The 12,406-nt window shown below is 40.4% G+C and overlaps 3 protein-coding genes across 3 annotated transcripts in view; all 3 read right to left on the bottom strand.

Annotated features, from left to right (window-relative positions):
• LOC103387529 (glucosidase 2 subunit beta-like) overlaps positions 1–5,137 on the bottom strand; it is a 114,672-nt gene extending 109,535 nt beyond the window's left edge. Inside the window, exons 1-4 of the mRNA XM_008322214.3 lie at positions 4,922–5,137; positions 4,509–4,625; positions 4,008–4,103; positions 726–783 (exon numbers count right to left, since the gene is read on the bottom strand). Of these exons, the coding sequence (XP_008320436.1) occupies positions 726–783; positions 4,008–4,103; positions 4,509–4,625; positions 4,922–5,003 (353 nt within the window). The 5' untranslated portion in view covers positions 5,004–5,137. The remainder of the gene's footprint in view (positions 1–725; positions 784–4,007; positions 4,104–4,508; positions 4,626–4,921) is intronic.
• A 1,060-nt stretch (positions 5,138–6,197) lies between these two features.
• LOC103387557 (doublesex- and mab-3-related transcription factor A1-like) lies at positions 6,198–7,206 on the bottom strand. Its single transcript, XM_025059767.1, has one exon. It carries the CDS (start codon positions 7,081–7,083, stop codon positions 6,331–6,333), a length of 753 nt encoding a protein of 250 aa, XP_024915535.1. The 5' UTR covers positions 7,084–7,206; the 3' UTR covers positions 6,198–6,330.
• A 150-nt stretch (positions 7,207–7,356) lies between these two features.
• Positions 7,357–9,533, bottom strand: LOC103387520 (doublesex- and mab-3-related transcription factor A1). Its single transcript, XM_008322203.3, has 2 exons — positions 8,434–9,533; positions 7,357–8,280 (listed from the first exon to the last, which is right to left on the bottom strand). Exons 1-2 carry the CDS (start codon positions 8,918–8,920, stop codon positions 7,490–7,492), a joined length of 1,278 nt encoding a protein of 425 aa, XP_008320425.1. The 5' UTR covers positions 8,921–9,533; the 3' UTR covers positions 7,357–7,489.
• Between the last annotated feature and the right edge of the window lie 2,873 nt (positions 9,534–12,406).

The raw sequence follows: 12,406 nt of genomic DNA, 5'->3' as shown, positions 1-12,406 counted from the left end.
CAAAATGGGAAAAATAGAAAAGTAAATAAGACGGAGGCTGACGCTGTGTGGCTGAACTAAATTGTTTTTGAAGTCCAGCAAACGCAATAAATGTGTGCACCTAGTGAAAACATAATGGGATCTGTTCTGCCTTATATACAGTTTCTCTTCGGAAGCGAACAGCGCTGAATTAAATCAAAGATGAGAGTCACAAAAAGAAGTGTTACTGTATTCAAAGTTACATTTCGTTTTATTTTCTAAAATTATATTGAAATCTTTGAGTGATGACACAGAGAACATGATGAATATAACTTGGCAGGAGTCCTGAGTCTCCATATCTTATATCTGCAGCACAGGATGAAGACAAATTCATTTTTAAATCCCTAAAAACAAAGTTCTGGAAGTCTAATATAGATGTAGAATGAACAGTAAGAAATGCAGTTATCATGGTAAGACTTGGCAGAATATTATTTGGATGCATTTACTGTACATAACAAAAGGCAGGCTCAGGTTTTTAATCACAGTGACACTATGCCCCCTGGTGGCATGGAGAATGAAGCATTGGTGCAGCAAGTGAGCAATCGATTAAGCTAAGTCTAAAATAAATCTAATAGTCAATAATAGGACAAAACCCTGTGGTTTCCAATCAGAAAACGTGACCACAGCCTGACATATTTCAGAAAGCTGAAAGGTTTATTCTATAGTTGTACCAGGCTGGAGATGATTTTATTATTATTATTACTGACCAGCATGTTTTCTGGCAGCGGATATGACTGTTGTACTCATCGGAAGCATCGCAGCAATCTGGTAAGAAACACAGAGAGGAAAAACATTTGAATTCAGATTCAAGTTAAATGAGGAGTGTGCAAGTTATCAAGTAGTGGAGAACAGTGTCTTTAAAACGAGCTGCAACTTCTGTGTCTGTGTATGTGCACAGACATGTGGGCCACTGGTTTCTTCCTCATTATGTTGGTAATCTGTTCACTACCTAACTTTGAACAAAATTTGTTTAGTTGCTTTTAAAAAGGTTCACAAATGAGCAAGTGAAGTCCAAATATTAACGTTTTTAAGTTTTCCCGCACTGAAGACACAAACTGAGGCAGCAGTGATCTGTTCTGGGAACTAAATCACATTTTCCAGAGAATAACATTTGGTCAAATGAGGCCATGATTACATTAGAAATTACTTCAGTTTTTCTTATCAACAACTCTTTTGTTGAGCTTACTGACATGATAACTGACTGTTGTGGCATAGTTACTATATATTGACATGTACGTATATCATATAGAGATTTTTCAGTAAAATAGAGACATGATTTCTGGACCGTATGTTGTATTCTATAGATCCCACACCCATGTTCAGATACTATGTCTGTACTACTAAAATAAAAACAATCTAAACATGCACCATGGGGACACAGTCTAAATTTGCATTGTACTTGCATTAATATGTTATGTTATGTATGTTATGTATGAAAAGCACAATCTCAACCAGACATTATGATTTGTCTTACCACAGTTATGCTACGCAAATAAACAAAAAGTCTAGAGTTTGTTGGACCAGGGCCCTTAAAACAGCATTGCTGTGTTAACAATGGCTTGATTATTTAATGGGTAAACGTAAAAATATGCAAAATTCTCTATCACTACACTACTCACCTTTGATTCATCTGAACACAGTTGTAAAGCTCCATTCTGTTTATTAATGTGCTGTGTATGTGTATGAAACCTTATCTATGAAAACAGAATTAGGCTAGCCTTTTTACTTTTTCCCTGTACGTGTGCTAGGCTACAATCCTGTAATTGGAAAATTATCGCTCTGTCCCCACATGAAAGTATCCTCATAACCAATCATAATTGCACCAAAACAACATTATGTTAAATTATGTCTCCTTTAATATCTGAACCAAATGCCAATACTAACCAGAAACACTCATTAAAGTCAGGGACACTAAACTACAGACTCAGGGAAATTGTCATGCATCTATAAAACTGACAAATCTGTCTTCTTCCCAGTGCAGTTAATGAAGTTCATTCCCATCACCTTTCATCTGTACAAGGATGAGATTTGATCTGTTTTCTGCCTGATGTCTCTCTCTCTTTCTTTCTCTCCCTGGTTCAGAAAGGCTCTCAGGAGATCAGTCATTCAGAAGATCAGCTGCGTGGTATTTTGTAAGTGCTCAGATCTGCCATTTTCTTTCCACAAATCTTTCAACCCAAGAGAGTGGGCGCAGTGTGAAGCGTCTCAATTACCCAGAAACCCCTTGGTGACGAGGGGGAACAAGCACATTAGAGCTCCGTAAAGGGAACCTATGAAAAACCTCTACACAACCAGTTGATGTGGCATGTCAGCTATGAAGTGGCTAGACTCAGGGCAGGGAAGGTGTGATGGGATAAGAGGGAGTGGAATGAAAGAAACGGGAAAGTAGGGGGAGGACTTTTTTTTAAATCGCCTTTCTGTTTTTTTATTCTTTGCTCTTTTCTGGGTGTTATGGTTGCACATGCTGTCAAACATTGGAAACATTAGATGGTATCATTTGCCCAAAAGGGAAGGACATACCTGGGTGAGAAGTGTGGTCAAAAAAAATGTTCAATTAGGCATAGATAGAGAGCAGAGCTCCAGAGTTCCAGAAATAGTCTTGAGCATTAAAAGCAAATGTTTTCCTTAACAAACAGCTGAGAAAAGAGAAGTGTCTACATCTAAATGAGTGGTACCTCCTTTTGTACACTGGAATTAGAATGGATGTCTTTTTTCAATGACTGTAAACTATTGTTACCCTTGTTATAAACAGTTAGTCACAAATGTTTGTTTAGTGCACTTCAGTAAGAAAGAAGAAATATAGCACTGTAATGATATTATGTTCCCAGGGTCAGTGCAACTGGACAAGGATGGACACAATTTTTGAATGAAATGGCCATAAGAGGCAGGATATCCAGGCACAAACAACAAACTGCCATGAAGCATCCTAAACACCAGGGTGGTATTCCAGGAAGCAGATTATGTGAAAACTCAGAGCAAGTTAACCCTGAGATGAAGGCAACTCTGTGTTATTCGTTCCAAAAACAGAGGTAACTGAAACTCTGAGTCAGTCACCATAGTAACAGACTCTGTGAACATAACCTGCTCGCTGGCAGGTTTGCTTGAAGAAACCCTTTGTTTCTACCTGTCTCCTCTGACAAGATGATCGCTGTTTGACATGTTTTGTCCATTCATTCCCAATCCGATATGACATTTTTATATCTCATTTTTAGGACTGCATTCCAGTTTACGTATGACTGTTTACATATGACATTTGCTGTATTAACTGTTAAAATTAATGAAATGTATACCTTATTTATAAAAAATACTGAATGCAAATGTGTATTCCAGTGGTTTTTCTTTTGTGTACATGCGTAGCTGATACAGCATATAAATCCGACAGAACACCATCTCTCTCTCTCTCTCTCTCCTTTACTACTTTTACAGCGAATTATGTGGTCATAATTCCCACACTCTCTAATTCTATTGGGGTAAAATAAGTTGTTTTTTCTTCGGTTGTCATGATGTCCCCTTGTATCGGAGCTACATTGATTATGACTTTTCATAGTGGTTGTGCATGCGCATAACTAAAGGTGAACATACTTAGAGTTGATTGAACAAATTCAGAGTGGTTGTTCTGGAACCGCATAAGTTTCCCATCTCAGAGTAAGACAACTTCAGAGTTCAGGGACAAACTCAGAGGTTTTTTTAACAACCTTTCAGGAATACCCACCAGGATATTGCAAACAAGCAATAACAGACAGTATAGTTGAGAAAATTAAAAAACATGTTGTTGTTGTACAATTTGCAATGATAAAAATCAAATCAAATTCCACCACCAGAGCCCTACACAGTCATGAGAATGAAGTAAATTATACTGAAGACTGTTTCAATAATTACATCTTACCATTCCTACACTAGTAATTCATTCATTTCCATGAATATATTTTGTGAGGTTTTTAAACAACTGCTGTATGTCAACTGTTAAAATGGAACACTAAAAGACTTACCACAGATGCCATCATTGACACGAGACGATGGAATGTAGTGTGGTCGGAACCCCAGATTGGTGCAGTAAAATCTCCCACGAGGGCAGGCGGATGTCCCTGCATATTGTCACAGCAAAAGACAGATAAAAAAAAAAAAAATCGACCTTGGAAAGGACTGAGCTTTGGTATTGATGATAAACAATATTGATTTTTTTTTTAAATATTACTGCACGTCCTATGAAACATGCACATTTTCATGACGTAATTGGCACCTGTGGTATTGTTAGTCAATTTTTGCACAGACACACAGTACGTTTTAGAATTTATTTTTAAACCCAATGTCTTTTACTCTGACACGTCCTTTATACACAATCTATGCTTTTCCACCCTCTGGACATATCCAGTATTGGACAGTAGAGTCCCATTGACTAACATTAAAACCACATCTGTCTGCCATTACAGTATAAAACTGTGCATTCTGTAATGCCAGGTATTTCATGTATCCGTGAATAACGTATTTACCTGGTTCATCAGAGCCATCTTCACAGTCACAGTAGTCATCGTTCACCTGCTCAAAGGGAATGAGTTTGGAGCCATCGATGCACAAAAAAGATTTTCTTTCTCTGTAGAAGCGTTTGTCTGTTACAAAACAATGAAAGTACAAAATTATAAATATCGATGTTTTTTTAAGTTCCACTTAGAGGATACAAAAAGCAAAGGATAAACTGCAAGATAAAAAAAAAGTTCTGTTATCGATGACGTCTAGTCGTAATGCATTCAAAGTGTAAATCATTACATGTAATTGAATCAGCGAGCTACTGCTCCATGCTGTTTGACCAGAACCAGTGTGTTCATGTTGCCGAAATGATACACGTTGTGGAGCAATGCAATGTTTGCAGACTTGTAGCTTAAAGCTAGGTGTTTAGAGGACTTACAGGACGATGATATCCCTCTAATTTTTCGCGAATCTGCGAATGCACAACAAAACACTGATGCGATAAAAACGTAGAAACGCATGTCAGAGAGCAGACGAACACACCGTCTCTCTGATGCCTGGTTAAAACGCAAACAGATCCCGCTCAAAGCAGTTTAAATTTCACAAGCAGGAGACGGACGTTTAAAGCAGATACAGCTGTGATTTCCGGAAACAGTCGGTCACATGACATAATGAAGGTATTTGATTGGGTGAAGCAGTCCTAGTCTTCCGTGACTAAAAAAATGTTCATTTATACTGTATTACATATAAATAAAAAATACAAAGTAATAAAATAAAAGTTATTTTAAAAAATATGCTTAAAAATTAAAATAAACATTAAAATATGAAATTATTTTAAAGACAATTTCAAACTACATATCAATATCAGTGGACTAAATATTCAATAGAATGTAAATTATGAGTATTTTTGAACTGGGAATTAAATGTTTCACACAGCCATTTCTCAAAATATGATCCTGTGACTTAAGTCAAGGGTTTTGTTTGCTACAGTTGGGTTAGTGGAGTCACTGTCAAAAGTTGGTGTGTTTACAGTATACTCAGATCTATCAATCAATCTATTAATCAATCTATCACTCTATCTATCTATCTATCGATCGATCGATCTATCTAATCTATCGTCTATCGATCTATCGATCTATCTATCGATCTATCTATCTATCTATCTTATCTATTATTATCATAATTCTACATCTAGGTCTGCATATCTTTTTATTTTCTCTCTGTCTAACCTTTAAGTTCACACATGTTGCTAAAATCTAATTTCCTTCCCAGTAATGTATCACTGTGTGAGTTACATTACAGATACATAGTATAAAAATGAAGATGAAACTGCAGATATATGACTATCAACTACAGCAGAACCACCAGATCCTCAACCCCTGATTAGTTTTGCACATATATTTAGGTTTGTGTCGGGTTGAATCACTGCATGCTTGGTGAGCCATAGATATACTGTAACTTAATTTCCAGGTATGTTGAAATACACATCAGCGGGCAAATTCACTGCATGATAGAGAATCCATCTACATTTACTGTAGAACTAAACCTTGAGATTAAATTCACTGGTGTGTGTGTGTGTGTGTGTATGTGTGTATGTGTGTGAATGTTTGAAGGTGAAGTTTGCACCAGAGAACCTGCAGTTGAACATAACTAAAGAGGAGATAAAACAGAAGAAAAAAATAATAGCAGAAAATGACGAATGCATGTTTTATTGTGACTGTTTATTACCAATAAATCATATACACATTTACAAAAACACAGGGTTGGGGTGTTTTCATTGATGTACAAAAATACAAGGTAAATATAGGAAAAATAAATGAAAACGAAAATAGGTATGTTTTTAATCTGTCACTTCTCACTGTTCAGCCGTGAGTACAGGCTCCCTGTGTTGCACAGTGCTTCCTTACTCTGGAGGTAGGAAAGGTCACGGATCATGCCTGGGAAGGAGTAGGAGTCCAAGGGTGGACGCAGTGGAAACACCGGCATCAGTCCGGAAGTCATATACGGTGACATAAACCCGGTCAAACCGCCGTTTGTAGAGGAATACGCCAGCCGTAAAGGACTGACACCGAGGCGAGGACTAAGTCCGAACATGTTCTCTCCTCCAGCGGCCGTAGGAGGCATGTGGAGCGGGGCGAAAGCTGATTTGCTCCCAAGGGCACCAAGCGCACCGGGCAACACCGCAGAAGCCCTGAACGCGTTTGGATAATTGGACACAGGCAATGTCTTGGTATCAGATGTGTTCTCTTTAGAGCTTAAAACTAGTTCGATGGATTTGACAAGGTCACCCTTACAGGTTCTGACCATAGACTCCAGGGTGTCCCGTTTCTGGTGGGGGAAAATCTTGGCCATGATGTCGGTCGGGTCGCGCTCCAGACTCGGGGAGTCAGTGGATTTCTCCGTCTCACTGCCTGACTCTGGATCAGAAGATGATAGCGACCTCTGCGGACTGTCTGTGTGATCTGAACTCAGGTCAAACACCGGGGATGGGCTGACACTGTCATCAACAAGTGGAGCGTTGCTGTCCTTTGGAGAGCACTCAGTTTTCTCTGATGGTGAGGGAAGGCGTGTGCCATGAGGCGCAAAGAGAGAACGTCCCATGAATCCGTTGTAAAGGTTGAACTTATTTATTTTGTCATCTGGAATAAGAGTGACAACAAACAAATCGTCAGAAATGCGTTTGCATAATTACAAGTAAAGCCAACTTGTGCGTAAAAGGCAACGCATTAATGCGTAAAAAAGCACGATCTGTATGTGTGTGAATGTTTGAAGGTGAAGTTTGCACCAGAGAACCTGCAGTTGAACATAACTAAAGAGGAGATAAAACAGAAGAAAAAAATAATAGCAGAAAATGACGAATGCATGTTTTATTGTGACTGTTTATTACCAATAAATCATATACACATTTACAAAAACACAGGGTTGGGGTGTTTTCATTGATGTACAAAAATACAAGGTAAATATAGGAAAAATAAATGAAAACGAAAATAGGTATGTTTTTAATCTGTCACTTCTCACTGTTCAGCCGTGAGTACAGGCTCCCTGTGTTGCACAGTGCTTCCTTACTCTGGAGGTAGGAAAGGTCACGGATCATGCCTGGGAAGGAGTAGGAGTCCAAGGGTGGACGCAGTGGAAACACCGGCATCAGTCCGGAAGTCATATACGGTGACATAAACCCGGTCAAACCGCCGTTTGTAGAGGAATACGCCAGCCGTAAAGGACTGACACCGAGGCGAGGACTAAGTCCGAACATGTTCTCTCCTCCAGCGGCCGTAGGAGGCATGTGGAGCGGGGCGAAAGCTGATTTGCTCCCAAGGGCACCAAGCGCACCGGGCAACACCGCAGAAGCCCTGAACGCGTTTGGATAATTGGACACAGGCAATGTCTTGGTATCAGATGTGTTCTCTTTAGAGCTTAAAACTAGTTCGATGGATTTGACAAGGTCACCCTTACAGGTTCTGACCATAGACTCCAGGGTGTCCCGTTTCTGGTGGGGGAAAATCTTGGCCATGATGTCGGTCGGGTCGCGCTCCAGACTCGGGGAGTCAGTGGATTTCTCCGTCTCACTGCCTGACTCTGGATCAGAAGATGATAGCGACCTCTGCGGACTGTCTGTGTGATCTGAACTCAGGTCAAACACCGGGGATGGGCTGACACTGTCATCAACAAGTGGAGCGTTGCTGTCCTTTGGAGAGCACTCAGTTTTCTCTGATGGTGAGGGAAGGCGTGTGCCATGAGGCGCAAAGAGAGAACGTCCCATGAATCCGTTGTAAAGGTTGAACTTATTTATTTTGTCATCTGGAATAAGAGTGACAACAAACAAATCGTCAGAAATGCGTTTGCATAATTACAAGTAAAGCCAACTTGTGCGTAAAAGGCAACGCATTAATGCGTAAAAAAGCACGATCTGTTTTTTATTTTATTTTATTTTATTTTTTTTGGTGAACTTACCATCTTTTTGATTCTCCGCTCGGTAAACATCAAAACTTGCTCCAACAGCTGATGGAGTGCTGCTTGCTGGTGCTGCCAACCCGGATCCCCCAGGTGACCCATGAGGGACCACTGCTTCCCCTCCGATCCCAGAACCCGAGTACAGCAGCCGCAGCTCCCGGGCCTCGCTCTCCTCCTGGGCCTGCTGCCTCCTTAGCGCCACCTGCGCCGCCATCACTCGCTGCCGCTCGGCTATGAGGGTGCACTTTGCGCACACACAGTCTCTCCAGCGACAAAAGCGCTTGTGGCCCTTCAGCGCGGACACTACGCCGTGGTTTCTGCATCTGGCGCACTTCGGAGTGCGGGGGTATCCCCTCTCAAGTGCGGGGTTACACGCCCGGAGGAAAAGTGAAGACGGGCGCAGGAGGGATGGGGGCACCTGCAATCCACCGAGAGAGGAGCTGGAATGGCCCGTGAGGCCAAGCGGCCTGATCCTGTTGCTGTCCATCGCCCTGGAGGGAAGAGACTGAGTGCGGTCCAATGCAGTGATTCAAGTGTAGTCATTCAAGTAATGTGGCCCTCTGTGGACGAGTGGAGTCTGTACTGCCGCTGGAACCGTGAACTAGCGCGCCTTAAGTGTCTCCTCTCCAGGTGGTTTGACATGAAACACAACACCACCGTCACACCCCTTTCCGTTCCAGCCCTCTCCTGTTTGTTTGCATCCCGAATGAATAGTGGTTTTATTTGATGCAACTGAACATATATGCAGCTGGGAGAGAAGTTCTGCCAGGAGCAATGGTGACTGATATTAAGTTCCACTTAAAAATGCAGTCTGATGATTTATACACAAACTCTCAGCAGTGTTTAATTGCTCCTGGGTATAGTAGGAATGACATGGTCTGGGTAAACTACATACAATGAACCCTACTGTTTGCCCCAATGAATATTCACAGTAAGGATGTTTTTTAAACAAAACAATGGCCCCAACAACCACAAAAGCAACAGGTAATTATCTACCTGGTTATCCTGTTGAACAAATTACCCTGACAAAAGACCCATCTGTCAACAAACATGCAGTGAGATTAGTGGATAACTAATCACACCTTGTCACATGTTTCATTCACTTCTCTGCATCCAAACTGGATCCGGTTACACGCAGCAGATTGCCTTACTGTTATTACATGCAAGGACAAGGAGAGCATGATGTGACAAACACATATCGCCCAGGGAAACCCATGAAAACCATTGTTCGTAGGGCATTTGTGTTTCATCCACCAACAGTTCTGCAATGTATACTTTAAAATTTGGCTTCACACACTGTGAGTGTGTGCTGTTTATTTCTGAACCCGTGCACACACATCCAGAGTTGATGAATTAAACATTAATAATGGTTGCATCCACTGCTCTAAGACATTCCCCGATCATCCTCAGATGCGAGTTTCAGACACCACAGCGGTTTCTCTTGGTCTGCCTGTAGCTATGTCTCCACCACACTCCCGCTGAATAATGGATGTGGGTTAAAGAGGTTGTGTGTGGAAGCACTTGACCCCGCTTTTGGTGCTATACCGAGATAATGATTCTCTAAAGGGCAGCGCTGAGGGATGATCTGCAACAGCACAGGTCAAGAAAATAAAGCTTTCTGTACAACACACTGATGATCCAGAGCGGATACAGCTGTCATTAGTAGTTAATGTTGATGTTTACTTCACACACACAGACTGGTGTGTGTTTTTCGTCTTTGATTAATTTGTCTGCAAATGCTTCACCCTGATCTTGGATTGTTTGACTCACTTCAGATTCTCCCATTGGTCTAATGTGTAAATATATATGTCTCTGTACTGCATTAACTCTAATGTCTAATGTCAATATGCATTAATATTTGGCATTTGACATAGACAAGTATATATTTGCATGAAGCGCATGGTAGCATTTTAGAACTGTGGTTCTCAAAGTAGCAGCAGCCCATTGAAGGGGCAGCAGATCAAATTAAGTTAATTTGATATACATTTTCATTGTGCTACAGTGAGAAAAAATACCAAGGAGGGCGCTGCTGAAAAAGTTTGGGATATGTTTAATTCCAACAGGTTGGTCCCAAAAGTTCAATGTTTAATTTAGGCGAATCAACATCTGGCGTTATAACAACATTCTCAGCATTGGATCAGGGGAACTACAAGCTCTCCGCTGACACCAAATTCTTACATACTTAACCTTGACAGCCTGACAAAACCAACACACGTAAACTTGTGAAATCAAACTCCTGACGTTTCCAACACCTGTTAAAATGTCAACCATAAGAGACACCAATGCTATTACAGCATACCAACACCATGCTTTGGCATGTAGGTGGTGGTGCACTCACACCTGCAGACAGGGTGAAAAAAAGCATATTCTGCAGCACATCCATAATGCCTGTACTGCACTACCAGAAGCATATCGTTCTGCTATTTGCACATTGATGTGCTCTACAAGTTGTGGGCTTTAATAGATACGGGTTACGCACAGACTACCTCCAGCTGTGACATGACAATAATCTAACAAAGCATCTGTCAACAACATGGAAGCTCAAAAACGCAAAATAACATAAATAAATGCCTGTGATGCAAAAGCTGCATGGACGCACATGGAGCCTTTATCGTTCCATCTACTGTGAAGTGGAATTCGAGGTTGGGATTTGTGGCTGGCAAGTTTATCCAGGTACATTAAGACTGCTCTCACCTGTCTTTTTTTTTTTGGTCATGTTTTTTCTTTGTGTTAAACACTTTAATTAAACAGTTGGATCAGTTTCAGCCCTTTCTTACAAGGATGCTGCTTTAGTTTGCTTTTACGTAATTGAATTTAGTCATTGTGAAATTCTATATGGATGAATGAGTTTTATATATTATATAAGTTTTCTTTTTTTTCCTTTATTATTTTTAAAATGTATTTAGACTATGTAGACTTTTTATGATCAGTGTTTTGGTAATGTTTGCACTTTTTGTTTCATAATTTCTATTTTATAATTATGTAATCCCTACCAAACTGCTATTCTTTCAGCTTTAAACAAAATTCTGGAATTAAAAATACTTTGCCGTGCTGCTCTCCCATGCCCCCATCAAAGGCATTAAGCTTTAGCTCTTTATGAGATGTCAAGTTGTCTCAGGGCTATTTTTTAAATGAATTCATTACATTTTTGCAGGAGTTTTACCTCTTAAATATTACATACTACAGAAAACCAGCTGGGCCAGCTTTTCATAATGAAAATTAGGATTTCAAGGTCATATTCAAATATCATCAGAGCATTTTACAAACTACTTCAAATTTCTTTATTTTCAGTGCCTTCAATCTGTTCAACCTGAGACCACCTGCGTCTTTTAAAGCCTTATTGTATTGTATTGAAACAGTGTTTTAATTCCTAATACTTTATTATCCTGTATTTCATCCTAATATAATGACAACAGCTATATGACACATTGTTATCTGTGGCTTTTAACGTATACGCAGTCCATGCTGGGCTTCAATTCTTTTTTTTCCAGCCTTGCCCTTAACACTGAATAAAAAGGATTATCATAAATAAGAGCAGTTAGAGTAGATAGAGCCAGACAGTGTCTTAATTGTGTTCTTAACAGATCTGTCCATGTCAGATACGGTGTTTCATCACAGCCATGTGCCTCCCAGGACAGGGCTTTATCAGTGCAGCACCTTATCTGACGCAAGGTGGCTGCTAATCTACTCACGAATCTAACAAAGCCTGATTATGTCTTCCACTATCAGGGAGGGAGGGAGGGTAAGAGGGGTGAGAAGGTAAGGCTGGGAAGAAGTCAGATTCGTCATTAATCTGCAAATCAAGGAACCAAGAGTTGTGGCTCCTCTGCATCCTTAAAAGACCTGCAGAGTCACAGGAAGGATTTGTGTCCTTAAAGCACTGACACTACATTTAAAGACAACTGTTATTTTTGGATGTGCAAAGAGTCACCTGACCATAAGTTAGGCATTTAGTGGCCCAGATATGGTGAAC

The sequence above is a fragment of the Cynoglossus semilaevis genome, chromosome 1 (genome assembly GCF_000523025.1).
Source record: "Cynoglossus semilaevis isolate Cse_v1.0 chromosome 1, Cse_v1.0, whole genome shotgun sequence".
NCBI lineage: Eukaryota > Metazoa > Chordata > Actinopteri > Pleuronectiformes > Cynoglossidae > Cynoglossus > Cynoglossus semilaevis.
Note: the sequence above shows the minus strand (reverse complement) of the source record. Positions and strands in the feature narration are given on the sequence as shown.